Raw genomic sequence first — 13,665 nt, 5'->3', positions numbered from 1 at the left:
TTTAGTTATCCTTTTTCTTTTGGTTTAGTTTTGTATATTTTGATGCTTTATTTTGTTCTATTTTTGGTTATGCTCAACCAAGGCTGAACAAGATTGGTTATTTTCTGGATTGTGACTATGTACCTTGTTTGGTTGTAAAGTGTTGCAAAAAAAAAAAAAAAAAAAGTTTACCCTTCTAAATCTTTAATATCGAGATTCACTGATACTAATAATGTATGCTGTCTTGTATTATAAAAACAAAAACAATAAAGATCTAGAATTTGTTCAAAAATTTCGTTTGTTTTGTTCTGATTTAGATTTTTTTTTCTTTAATAAGATTATACAATCTTCAGTCCCCCTGGTACTGTGTAATATCTTTATTTGTTAAAGTTTTATTTATTATTTGTTTATAATTTGTATTGTTATTATTTGTATGTTCCATTTCTGCAATAAAACAAATACAGCCAGTGATGCGTAAAAGATGATAATAACGATTGTAATATCCTTATAAACAGTAAACATGTATTTGATTAAAAAAATGCACTAACAAAGATATTAGAAAAGTCTTTAATGAAAAAAAGAGTTACTCCAAGAGGAAAATTTTATTGGAATTCCATCCTAAAGGATGTCAATTGGAGAAAAGCATGGCTGCCACCTTACAAATTTTGTATTTCGAATAAGGTAAGAGAAGATTTTACACAAAATATATCCAATATGCTGCTGTTTAAATTTATGGATATTGGAATAGAATGCTGTTTTTGTTAATGCCATCTGTTTTTTTTTTTTGGATTGCCAGAGTGTACAATGATTTAGGAAAGATTGTTTCTCTGCTTTTTCAGTTAAAACTAGTTTAATAATAACACTGAATGTGAAAGAATGTTGATTGTTCAAATCTCCTCCATTATACTAGGTTTTCTCTAACAAACATGCTTTTTTAAAGTCTCCTAAGGTTTTGAATACTGTAAAAGCTGCTTCTATTATAATATATTACAAATCTGTATTTGGCATCATGTGAATGTCCCCTTTTTGTTTTGTTTTATCTGGCTTAAGTTCTTTAATAATCTTTGGACATTCTGTCTTTGATGCCTGTTTTTCTGTAATAATGTTGTTTACACTCTTAAAAATAAAGGTGCTTCACAACACCATAGAACAGGGGTGGCGAACGTGGGTCCTGGAGACCAAATGCAGCTGAACAAGCTAAGCAAGTTCTGAAGGGTTACTAGAAAACAACAGGCAGGTGAGTTTTAATTAGGGTTGGAGCTGAACTCTGCAGAGCTGCAGCTCTCCAGGACCGGAGTTCGCCACCCCTGCCATAGAAGAACTTTTTTTGTCTGAATGGTTCCATAAAGAACCTTTAACATCTAAAGAACCTTTCCATTTCACTAAAGGTTCTTTGTGGCAAAAGAAGGTTCTTCAGATTGTAAAAAGGTAAGAAGGTGGGTCTTCTATGGCACCGCGGTGAAGAAACAAATAAAGTGTACAAACTTTATTCAATTTCACTTAAAGGGGTCATCGGATGCCCATTTCCCACAAGTTGATATGATTCTTTAGGGTCTTAATGAAAAGTCTATTATATACTTTGATTAAAAATTCGGTTGTGTAAAAACACCCTTTTTGCCGTGTCAAAATGAGCTCTGCAAAAATCATCCCATTTTGAGGCACTGTTCCTTTAAATGCAAATGAGCTCTGCTCACCCTGCCCCTCTCTTCTCTCTGTGGAGTGACGAGCTGCTCTGAGAGATTGTTTACTTTAGCTGCGAAACTTACTAACTAACACATTATTAGGAAAGGTGATCGCAGAGATTCATAAAAAAAACCTTATACTCACTTCTGCTGTAGGTGAAGCTGGATCACGAATGATTTGCGCCAACATAGACGCATTTATGTAGATCGGGAGGCGCATTCCCTTCACAAACAAATGTAATCCACTGCATCTTCAGAGGCTCAGATGTCTGGAATAAATGACGACCACTATATTCATTATTACATCCAGCAACACAACACCTCAATCGCTCAATCAGAGATATTCTTGTCTAACTTACACTGCCAACACACATTAATGTAAAACAACATGTAAAAGTGAACTTTGCATCTGATGACCCTGATGGCCTGTTTTTAAGCTTCTTTGTCACTCAGAACATTCATCAACCAAATTCATAAGGTCCATGGATGCTTTTAATCACTATTAAAGGTTTCATGCATGCTGGACACCTGTTGATCCCTGATATTATGATTTATTTACATTTATGCATTTGCCAGACACTTATATCCAAAGTAATTTGCAATACATTCAAGCTATGGTCAATAAAAAGTTAACAGCTCTATTTTTTATTTATTTTTTTTATTTTTTTACATTATTATGTATCCTGTTTCATTTTTTTCATAGTAAAAATAATGCCTATCATACATTTTTATTGTGATTTACAGAAGATAATTTAGTGTAACAACAGTTTATATACAAAAAACTCTTTTATGAGGCAACATCACAGTGCAGCCCTAAAATACTAATTAACTTTCATTTTACACCTTTACCAATCTTTGCCACTATCATTCAAACCACTATAGGTTTTAACCATTTGTCAACCAGTTTTAATCATTTAAAATATGATAAAATTTTGTAGTATAGATTTTCTTTTCTATATTTTTGGCCAGAGTATGTTTTTTTTTTCTTTGACATAAATATAGCTGTTACTCTGAATGGCAATGTTATTTCACCCATAAATTGATATATTATTTCACAAAAGGTATTTCAAACACTGTAGTAGGCACTTGTATTTAACATCACAGACACCAAAATAGGACATCTTGTCTGTGACCCATTTTCAATTCATACTTTTCCTGGGAACTGAACCCATGACCTTGGTTTTGCTAAAACAGAGCTCTATTGTTTGAGCCATGGGAACACTATATTTGGTGTTTGATTTATAAGTTCAAAATCAAACGGTTCACATAATCATAATCATGAAAAAATATATCAGCTAAGTGTATACAAACGTTTCACTTGTGGTATACCATCGTACCGAAAGAATAACATATTCCATGGAATAACTCTAGGAATAGCATGTTATGTTTAAAAACCATGGAAGTGACATTTTTTGTTTGTGTAGACTTGGTATGCTTACTTTTTCTAATGATTTCGCAGAATTTTAGCAAAACGAGTCGCATTTTCTTATTGAATCATGAAGAACCAACAACTCACCTGCACAAAATACTGATATATTAAAAATGACATGGTACTGAAATCTTATGATAACTTAAAAGTGACTTTCTGTGTGGTAAAACTCCAGTAATTTATGAATATTATCTCTGCATGTGATTTCCATTTATTTGAGAAATACTTGCACTCTAAATACTCATTCACTGTCTAATCCTGACTTCATTGCCTTGTAAGACACATATGTGACCCTGGACCACAAAATCAGTCATGAGGGTCAGTTTTTGTAAACTGAGATGTATACATCATCTCAAGGCCAAATAAATAACTTTTCTATTGGTCTATGGTTTGTTGGCATAGAACAATGTTTGGGCGAGATACAACTATTTGAAAATCTGGAATCTGAGGGTGCAAAAAAAAAAAAAAATCTAAATATTAAGAAAATCAACTTTAAAGTTGTCCAAATTAAGTTCTTAGCAGTTGTTCTTACTAATCAAAACTCTGAGTTTTGATATATTTACAGTAGGAAATTTACAAAATATCTTCATGGAACATAATCTTTACTTAATATCCTTTTGATTTTTGACAATTTTGACCCATAGCATTTTTGGCTATTGCTACAAATATACCCATACTATTAAAACTGGTTTTGTGGTCCAGGGTCACATATACTAATGTTCAGATTTTTTCAGCTGGCCTTGTCCCTTCGTATATCTGACCAAAGAACGTAGTCCACATTTGCTGAAAGTATATTTATGAATATAGTTAATTTTGAATCAATATAAGTATAAAATCCTCTATAAATATGAAAAATCAACAAAAAACCTATTTAGAAAGTACAATCATTATATTTATTGTGGAAAAAGCACTTTTTAAAACTGATTTGTAACAAAATAGTTGGTTACAAATCGATTGTGGGATTTACTATTTGTGACCCTGGACCACAAAACTAGTCAATTTTTCGAAATTGAGATTTATACATCATCTGAAAGCTGAATAAATGAATAAATAAGCTTTTTACTGATGTATGGTTTGTTTAAAATATGTATAAAATATTTGACTGAGATGCAACTATTTGAAAATTGGGAATCTGAGGGTGCAAAAAATCAAAATACGATGAAAATCACCTTTAAAGTTGTCCAAATGAAGTTCTTAGCGATGCATATTTCTAATCAAAAATTGAGTTTTGATATATTTACAGTAGGAAATTCATAAAGTATCTTTATGGAACATGATCTTTACTTAATACCCTAATGATTTTTTGCATAAAAGAAAAATTTTGACCCATGCAATGTATTTTCGGCTATTGCTACAAATATACCCGTGCCACTTAAGGGTCACATTTCATTCTATTCTGTCGTATAGTAAAATGAAAATGAATAACAGCCCACCACAAGAGAGTAAATTAAACTTTTTATTGAGACCATTTTACTGAGAAATGAGATATGTCTGGATGAGAGTCCACATATGCAAAATCTCTGTTAAAAAGACACTGAATCACTGGAGAGCAAGAGAACCCATGCTGTAATACTGACACTCAATTCACATAGAAGTCAGGTCAGGTGCATCGTCACCATCTCAATAAAAATATGAAAATGTTTTTTCAACTTTTTTTGTGCATGGTTTGCTTCTTTAACAATATAAAAACGTATAATACTGATTGCAAAACGTTGATTTAATTTACAAAACAAATATTTGTAATAACAATTACCATCCATAATAATAATAATAATAACAATAACAATAATTATATTTAAAAAAAGAAAAACAAAAATAACAAAAGAAATAAACCAGTCAAAGCCGCATCATCTTCACTAACACAAACAGCGAGCCTTTTTGTCTTTTTGTCGAAATACCATTTTGGTATAATCTCTTCTTTTTTTACGTTGTTTTTTTTTTTGGTTTTTTTGTCTGACATGCCTTGCGCAAGTCTACGATCAGTCTGCATATATAAACGGTCCTTTACAGTGTAGGTGGAAGCATAAGGATTATATGCTCTCTGCACGGAAAATAAAACAGTAGGCAGTTTGAGGCTTCCGGGAATGTGCACTTCCTCACCCAGACTGTCCTTTTCACTGTTTTCAAGAGTCATAAATACTCCTTTATCAAGAGAATCCAGTCACCGAGGGACAGAATCTCAACATTTAGAGGACGGGAAGAACCGTCCCGGCGACAGGAACTTGTATCCATTCCCCGAAGGCAGACGGATGGGATGCGAACCCGGACTGCTGCCGGTGGAAGCCGTCGGAGAAGGCGCGACTCTTTTGGGATCGATCTTACGATGGCCGTTAGGTGGATTTCTGTGCTCGAGCGCCACATCCTGGCCGGGCGTGTCCTGTCCCATCACTCCATGCCGGGGCGAGAGGTTCAGAAGGCCCAGGACGTCTCGTTTGGCGGTGCTCAGCTTCCCGCCGCGGAGTGCCCGCATCGGTCCCGAGTGCTGCTGTTGGGTCGCGCTCGCCCAGAAGGTCTTGAGATTGTGAATCGCTTGGACTTTTTCATCAATTGCAGCCAATTTGAGTCGGTCGATATCTGGGGCATCTGCCGGACTGGAGCGCGTCGAGCCCGTTGAGGAGTAGGACAGAGCTGGAGATGGCGCGCTGCCAGCCGGCGACTGGTGGCCCGAACTGGGCGAGATGTTGCTGGGCGAGCGCGAAATGTGACCGCTGTAGGGCGAGCTGGGATACTTGAGTTTAAACTGGGCGTGGCTGTCAGAAGTCGGCGAGGGTTGGCTGCCTTCCTTCAGGGATGTCTCGGACGTAGCGGGGCTGTTGTATCCCGAGCTGACCTTCTGTAGGGACGACGTACGGGAGGGCGGTTTGGGGCGTGTCGGGAGCGGAGACGATTGAGCCTTGATGCTCGCCCGGCTGCTAGGGCGACTAAACGCACTAGTCTCCGAGGAACGGAAAGCAGACCCTCCGGTTGGCGTAGGAGGGCCTCCGCCACCCATCCCTTCACCCAGCGGGACGCTCCCAGTGCTTCTCTGCAAAGTCTCGACGGCCCGCATGTGGCTTTGCGTCTCCTCCAGGATCTTCTGCGCCAGTTCCTGCGGGTCCAGAGGGGCTCCGGGCGTACGCTCCTCTTGGGACTTCACAGTGCTGTCCGTCTCCGTGCTGGACTGATCGGACTCGCCCGTGTCGGAGCTGCTCACCTTCCCGACCTTCTGGAAGGGTGAGTTGGGACTGGGAACTAGAGTGGCTTTGATAGGAGATGTCGGGGTGCTGACGCTTCCCCTGGAGGACACGGACACTGCATAACCCCTGCCAGTCCCGCCGCGTGCGGCGCCCCGAGGATTCCTGTGGTTTGCGGGACGAGGGAGCGTGTCGCATTGGCTACCTAACGGCTCGCTGCTGATTATGCTGTATCCTTCATACTCTTCATCGTCATGCCCTCCTACGGCTCCATGCGGGGACGAGCGGCTGCGGGGCACCGCCGTGTGCCGGTGGGACGCAAACAACCCGGCTCCGCCCCGATGCCGCTCTAGTTCTTGCTGGCGCGAACGCTGGCTGATGAAGTCGGACGCGCCTTCGGGACGGGACAGGAAGCTCATGGAGGAGGCGATGGAGCTCAGGCTGTAGACCGAGATGGCGTCCGAGGCCAGGCTGTCGGGGCACGGAGGGGAGAAGGGAGGGTTGGGGTAGCCCATAGGCAGCTGGTGGGACACAGACTGTGCCGAGGCCAGAGACTCCAGAGACGATGAACTGTCCAGACTCAGACGCTTCGGCAGCTCAGTAGAGTCTAAAGAGAACGTTAAAGTGCAATTATTAATAACTCAGATGTTATTCATAACACTATATATTATAAGGGTGTATTGATATAGAAATTTTATTGCCAGTAAAATAGTTATAGTGATTATTTATGGCATGCAATTATTGACATTAAATAATATTATTAGTATAATAATATATATTATTATATAATAATTTCATTAATTATAATACTATTTTTTGACATGTAATTAATGACATTAAATAACGTTATTTTTATTAGTAGTATAATATATATAATGTTATTATTAGTATTGCTTTTTTTACTTTTTTTTTAGCAATGTAATGGATATACAACAAAAAAAATATGATATACATTGTTTTTTTCCCGCCATTTTTTAAAAAAAATTTTTTTTGGTCTAAATTTAGTCTATTTTATTATGAATGAAATTGCATCTTTTTTCTTTTCTTTTTGTAAATAACATTAGAATTTTAAAAATAACACATTTTATTGCTTATGCACTGTTATGTACGGAAGCCCGTTTCTGCCACTGAATAAAAAATAAAAAAGGTAATTGCCACTTTTTATCTAAGAACTGCGAGATATAAACTCGCAATTGCGTGTTAGAAAGTCAGAACTATGGGATATAAAATTGCAACTGCGAGTTATAAAGTCAGAATTGCGAGATTTAAAGTTACAATTCTGACTTTTTTCTTAGAATTGCGTGATATAAACTCAGTCAGAATTGCGAGATAAAAACCAATATTCCAATTTTGAGTGGGAAAAAAGACTGATATCTTCTCAGAATTGCAAGTTCATATCCCACAATAACTCGCAACTGCCTGTTTTAAAGTCAGAATTGTGAGTTACAAACTTGAAATTCTGAGAAAAAAGTCACAGTTGCGAGATATAAACTCGCAATTCTGAGAAAGTACGTCAGAATAGTGATTTTATATCTCACAATTCTGACTTTATTTCTCAAAATTGTGGGTTTAGGTCTCGCAACTCTGACTTCATGACTCACAATTGTGAGTTTATTTCACTCAATTCTGAGAAAAAAGTCAGAACTGCGAGTTTTTAATCTTGCAATTCTGACTTTTTATCTCACAATTTATATCACTTAATTCTGACTCCATTTCCTTAGAAATGTGAGTTTATATCTCACAATTCTGACTTTATAACTCACAATTGTGTTTATATCTCATAATTCTGAAAAAAAAAAAAAGTCAGAATTGTGAGTTTATATCTTGCAATTCTGAGAAAAAAGTTAGAATTGCAAGTTTATATCATGTAATTCTGACTTAATTTCTCAGAAATGCCAGTTTATATCTCACGATTCCCACTTTATAACTCACAATTGTGTTTATATCTAATAATTCTGAGAAAAAAGTCAGAATTGTGAGTTATCATCACGTAATTCTGACTTCATTTCTCAGAAATGCGAGTTTATATTTCACGTTTCTGACTTTATAATTCGCAATTGTTTATATCTCATAATTCTGAGAAAAAGTCAGAATTGCAAGTTTATATCACATAATTCTGACTTCATTTCTCAGAAATGCGAGTTTATATCTCACAATTCTGACTTTATAACTCGCAACTGTGTTTATATCTCATAATTCTGAGAAAAAAGTCTGAATTATGAGTTTATATCTTGCAATTCTGACTTCATTTCTCAGAAATGCGAGTTTATATCTCACAATTCTGACTACAACTTGCAATTGTGTTTATATCTCATAATTCTGAAAAAAAATTCTGAGACAGAATCGCAATTTTGAGAAATAAATCAGAATTGCAAGATATAAACTCACAATTCAGACTTTGTTTCTCAAAATTGCGAGTCTGTGTCTCAGAATTCTGACTTTATAACTTGCAATTGCAAGTTTATATCACAACGTCGCAATTACCTTTTATTATTTTTCATTCAGTGGCGGAAACAGGCTTCCATAGCTATGATTATTTTGAAATCCTTTTTATGTAAAGGACTTTAACCAATGTGTGTAGGATGTGCTTTAAAAATAAACTTGCATTGCCTATAAAAATAAAATACATAGTAAAAAAATAACAGCTTCTTTGAGTAAACTGAAATATTAGCTACTATTGAAGCTTGTACTATTGAAACAGCCTTTTTTTCTTGTCTTTAGTTTCGATGATAAAATTCTTATTTATTTACAATGAATGAATCAGTTTTGTTGATGTGATTAACTGTGCTGCTCACCAAACAGTGCCAGCAGTGACTGCAGGGCAAAGTGCATGGTGCGACGGTTGGCCTGTTTGCCCGTCTTCAACACCACCTCCTCCTGACCGACCTCACACAGGTCAAACCCTGGAGAAAGAAAAAGATTGAGCCTTCAGCATGAAGAAAAGCATCTCGATCAGTACTTGTATGCTGAAGTGGCTCTTACCCAAAGCAGCCAAGAACTCATGGCAGCCAGGAAGTCTCCAGAGCTGCACGCTGATGGACACTTGGATGGGCGCGAGAGAGAAATCCTGCTCCTTCTCTCCAGACTGAAGCTGTACCAAAACCTGATGGAGCTGCGGAAAAACAAGAAAGATCTCAATGACGTGCAATTTTTAAAAGGTTTGTTCTATTTCTATTTACAATAAAAAGCTAGAAATTATTGGCAAGTTAATTTACGGTAGTGCATTAGCGTTAGTCAGAGTTAGTTGAAAGCGGATATTTAAGCACTTACCATTCCAACTACATTTTTAACAGCCTTTAGTGGTAAGTTTAGAAAAAGAGAAGGAAAGAAGATTGTTAAAAAGCAGACATGACCATCTTAATAATACAGCAGGCACTCGTAACAGCAGTGTAGTTACGCACAGATCAGATGCATGAGCACAGGACAGTTTGCTTAATGAAAAGTTTGATGCATGCTGTGACATCTTACCCGGTTGATCAGCTGTTCTCCAGTTTCTGACGCTGTGATCAGTTTACACAACGCCTGCAGAGCAGGAGGAGGCAAACCTGCGAACATGAAGGATAAATAACTCTTTAAATGCTTAAATTTGGTACTCTGGGTCCAAAATGTTTGGGCTTGTAAATCTCTTTTTATGCAATATTATCACCAAAACCTAAACTTAATCTTTTTGTCAGCTTGTTTTCTTTCAGTTAGCACAGGATTTATTTCGGTTTTGGTAAAAGCATGTTATAGGCAGTGTGTCGTACCCAGCAGTGACTGTAGGGTGGTGCTGCACTGCTGCAGTCGGTCTCCGGGGTCAGTGGTGGGGAAGAAGACCGCCGCGGGAAGGCCCGTTCCAGCCGAGTCCAGCCTGAATCCAACTGCGGTCAGCAGAGCCTGCCAGCCCGGCACACCGCCCACCTTATTCTCCACACTCTGCTGAGACGTGTACATGGAGTTTCTCTGGCCGTTCTGGATGCGCTGGAGAGATTTCTCCACCTGGGGGAGCCACAGAGACGCAAATGATTTGTTGTACTACACCATACAAAAAACTGGATGTTCCTACTTATAGCCTGTTACTACTATTTTCACTTTTTCAATTAAAAATAAAATGAAACCTATGAAAAAAAACCCCACAAAATTTATTAACTAGTTATTAACTAACATGAACAATGAACAATACATTTATGACACTGTTTATTAATCTTTGTTAATGTTGTTAAAAATACAGTTGTTCATTGTTCGTTCATGTTAGTTCACAGTGCATTAATGTTAACAAACACAACCTGTGATTTTAGTAATGCATTAGTAAATGTTGAAATTAACAGTAACTAGGATTAATAAATACTGTAAAAGTATTGTTCGTTCTTAGTTCATGTTAACTAATGTCGTCAACTAATGATAATTAAGTAATAAACCTAGTGAGTAGTGAGCAAATATTGCATTTAAAAAATGTCAGATCAAAATAATCATAAAAATGAAATACTTCACATACAATATGTGACCCTGGACCACAAAACCAGTCATAAGGGTATTTTTTTTTTAAACTGATGTATGGTTTGTTAGGATAGGACAAGATTTGGCCGAGATACAACTATCTGAAAATCTTAGGGTGCAAAAAAAAATCTAAATACTGAAAAAAAATCACCTTAATGTTGTCCAAATGAAGTTCTTAGCAATGTATATTACTAATCAAAAATTAAGTTTTGATATATTTATGGTAGGAAATTTCATGGAACATGATCTTAATATATATATATATATATATATATATATATATATATATTTTTTACTTGATTTTTAAATTAATTTTTAGTATACACATTTTTAATTTTTTATATTTTACTTTTTATAAATTATAATTATTAGTAATTATTTTTTGTTTGCTTTTTTTTTTGTTTTAATTCATGCATTACATAATGTAAAGAAATTTTGGGGGAACCTTTTTATTTATTTAAATCTGATCATTTTGTTTATTTTCACCAAGATTAAAATAATTTATTTTAAATGTAATTTAATTTAATTTAATCTAAGCAAAATTAGGCATATTCTAATATATTCATATTTTAATACGTAATAAATGGTAAAAAAATATAATTATATAAAATCATTTTGTTTTATTATACTAAATTATATATATATATATATATATATATATATATATATATGATATTATATATATATATATATATATATATATATATATTTCATATATAATATATTATATATTACACATATATATTTAAATTTATGCATATAATGCAATTCATTATTATTTGATATATATATATATATATCATTTCATATATAAATTATACATATTTAATGGTATATTTAATTTTATATATTAAATGCATATTATTTATATTATTACATATTATTACATACTTTTAAGCAAAAAAATAAAAGTACTACTGTACATCACAATAATAATTACAATAATAGTTATTCAAAAAAATGATATATATGTATATATATGTACAATAGCAGTACTACCTAGTGTCTACTACCGTATGTAATATGTATACTAATACTAATATAACTAATATGCACATAAATACTATATGCACAATGCATACAAAATAAAATGGAACCATTTAAAGCATATCAAATGTACTATAACAGATTAAAATATATGCATTATACAATATTTTCATAGTATTGTGTGTATATAAACACACACACACACTTTATATTTATAACATATTCTTTATATACTACAGTACACTACCTTAAGCACATGCATAACACATATTCTTAGTGAATGTAAATTAGGCCAGAGCTACTGGTAAAGCTGGTTTGTGTTTCTCACCAGGTGTAGCAGAACCCTGAGGGCATCTCTGGCTTTGTCTGGATACTGCAGGATCTCAGCCAGAGCCTGACCAATCAGAGACGACGGGCTGTTCAATTTCACGTCATTGCCAATCAGCATGAAGCCTGCGGAGACATATTCAAATCATGAGGAGAACAGCAAACAAGCATTCAAACTACCCACTATATCCTCAATACTGCCTACTACTACTGTGACATGTGACGGTAAGCAGTAATAGTATGCTATATGATATCACTGTACTTGATTTGCTTATATTATACTTAAATACTTATATGCAATGCTGTCATGATCATACCTGCCCAGTTGGAGGGGTGTGAGAACTGCTTGCTGCTCTGGACGGTCTTCATGGCGTCTGCGAGGGCCGCGCTGGCTTTGGTGCCGTTGAGCAGAGCGCTGTAGAACGCGTGGACGAACATCTTGGAGGCTGCGACAGGAACTGGCCACAGAGACACCAGCACACACTGAGCTCCAGCCGCCAGGAACGCCCTCGTCAAACCCACCACGCCGTCCGCTGTTACTTTACTGTCAGACTCCTGGTACGAGCTGCAGGGTTATGAAAACACTCTCTATCAGCTTCATGGAGCAGTAATTCACTGGAATACAGATGCTATTATCTTAAATAGACTGTAAAACTACTGTGGATGTGGCTGCAGGCGTACTACGGCCTGTTAAACTGAAGTTATGTACGAAAACGCTGATGCACAGATGAGGGTGGGCAGTATGAACAAAAGCATATATAACAGTAGAAGTGGCTGTATATCTAGATTATGCTACATATACAATTATATAATTACATTTGATACTTTTTTATGTAGTTAAATAAACTAAAATATGCACATTGTATATAAAAACAGAATTATTAAAAGCATATAAAATGTAGCATAACAAACAAAATGATTATATATGATTATATTTAATTTTAGCATTTAGTTGGTAAAGGTTGTGATTTTCTAAGTTCTAAGAAAAAATAATGTTCAAAATTAAGAAAGTACTGAACATTTTGTAGTTGATTTAGACTTTAAATTATTTAGTTATACTAATACTACTACTTATAAAAACGTAAAATAAAAAAATAAAAAAATAGCCACAAAAAAGTTTGTAATTTTCTAAAATAAATAAATAAATAATAATAATAATAATAATAAAAACAATCACAAAATTAAGTTGGTAAAGGTTGATTTTCTAAGAAAAAAAAAGTTAAAAATTAAAAAAGTAATGAACATTTTATAGTTGATTTAGACTTTACATTATTTAGTAATACTAATACAACTAATTATAAAAACATAAAATTAAAAAATATATAAATAAATTACCACAAAATAAAGTTTGTTTTTCTAAAGGAAAAAAAATAATATATAAAAAATAATAATACTAACAATCACCAAATAAAGTACTAATACTACTACTTATAAAAACGTAAAATAAAAAAAATAAATAACCACAAAAAAAGTTTGTAATTGTAAAAATTAAAAAACAAAAAAGAAATAAATAAATAACCACAAAATAAAGTTAGCAATTTTCTAAAAAAAAATAAAATAAAACAAAATAATAATAACAATTACATAATAAAGCTGGTAAATGTTGTGATTT

General features: G+C 34.7%; 1 protein-coding gene across 3 annotated transcripts in view; it reads right to left on the bottom strand.

Moving 5' to 3' along the window:
• Window positions 1–4,533: 4,533 nt before the first annotated feature.
• Window positions 4,534–13,665, bottom strand: part of ttc28 (tetratricopeptide repeat domain 28) — a 361,751-nt gene continuing 352,619 nt past the window's right edge. For 2 of the 3 annotated variants that reach the window (XM_051121326.1, XM_051121328.1), the window contains 8 exons: window positions 12,371–12,618; window positions 12,055–12,179; window positions 10,010–10,241; window positions 9,732–9,808; window positions 9,534–9,557; window positions 9,246–9,375; window positions 9,059–9,166; window positions 4,534–6,870 (listed from right to left, as the gene is read on the bottom strand). In XM_051121326.1, coding sequence (XP_050977283.1) covers window positions 5,270–6,870; window positions 9,059–9,166; window positions 9,246–9,375; window positions 9,534–9,557; window positions 9,732–9,808; window positions 10,010–10,241; window positions 12,055–12,179; window positions 12,371–12,618 — 2,545 coding nt within the window. In that variant the 3' untranslated portion in view covers window positions 4,534–5,269. The remainder of the gene's footprint in view (window positions 6,871–9,058; window positions 9,167–9,245; window positions 9,376–9,533; window positions 9,558–9,731; window positions 9,809–10,009; window positions 10,242–12,054; window positions 12,180–12,370; window positions 12,619–13,665) is intronic. The other variant, XM_051121327.1, reaches the window with a different exon arrangement.

Source organism: Labeo rohita, chromosome 10, assembly GCF_022985175.1.
Source record: "Labeo rohita strain BAU-BD-2019 chromosome 10, IGBB_LRoh.1.0, whole genome shotgun sequence".
NCBI classification, from domain to species: Eukaryota; Metazoa; Chordata; class Actinopteri; order Cypriniformes; family Cyprinidae; genus Labeo; species Labeo rohita.
This window is presented reverse-complemented; position numbering and strand designations above follow the sequence as displayed.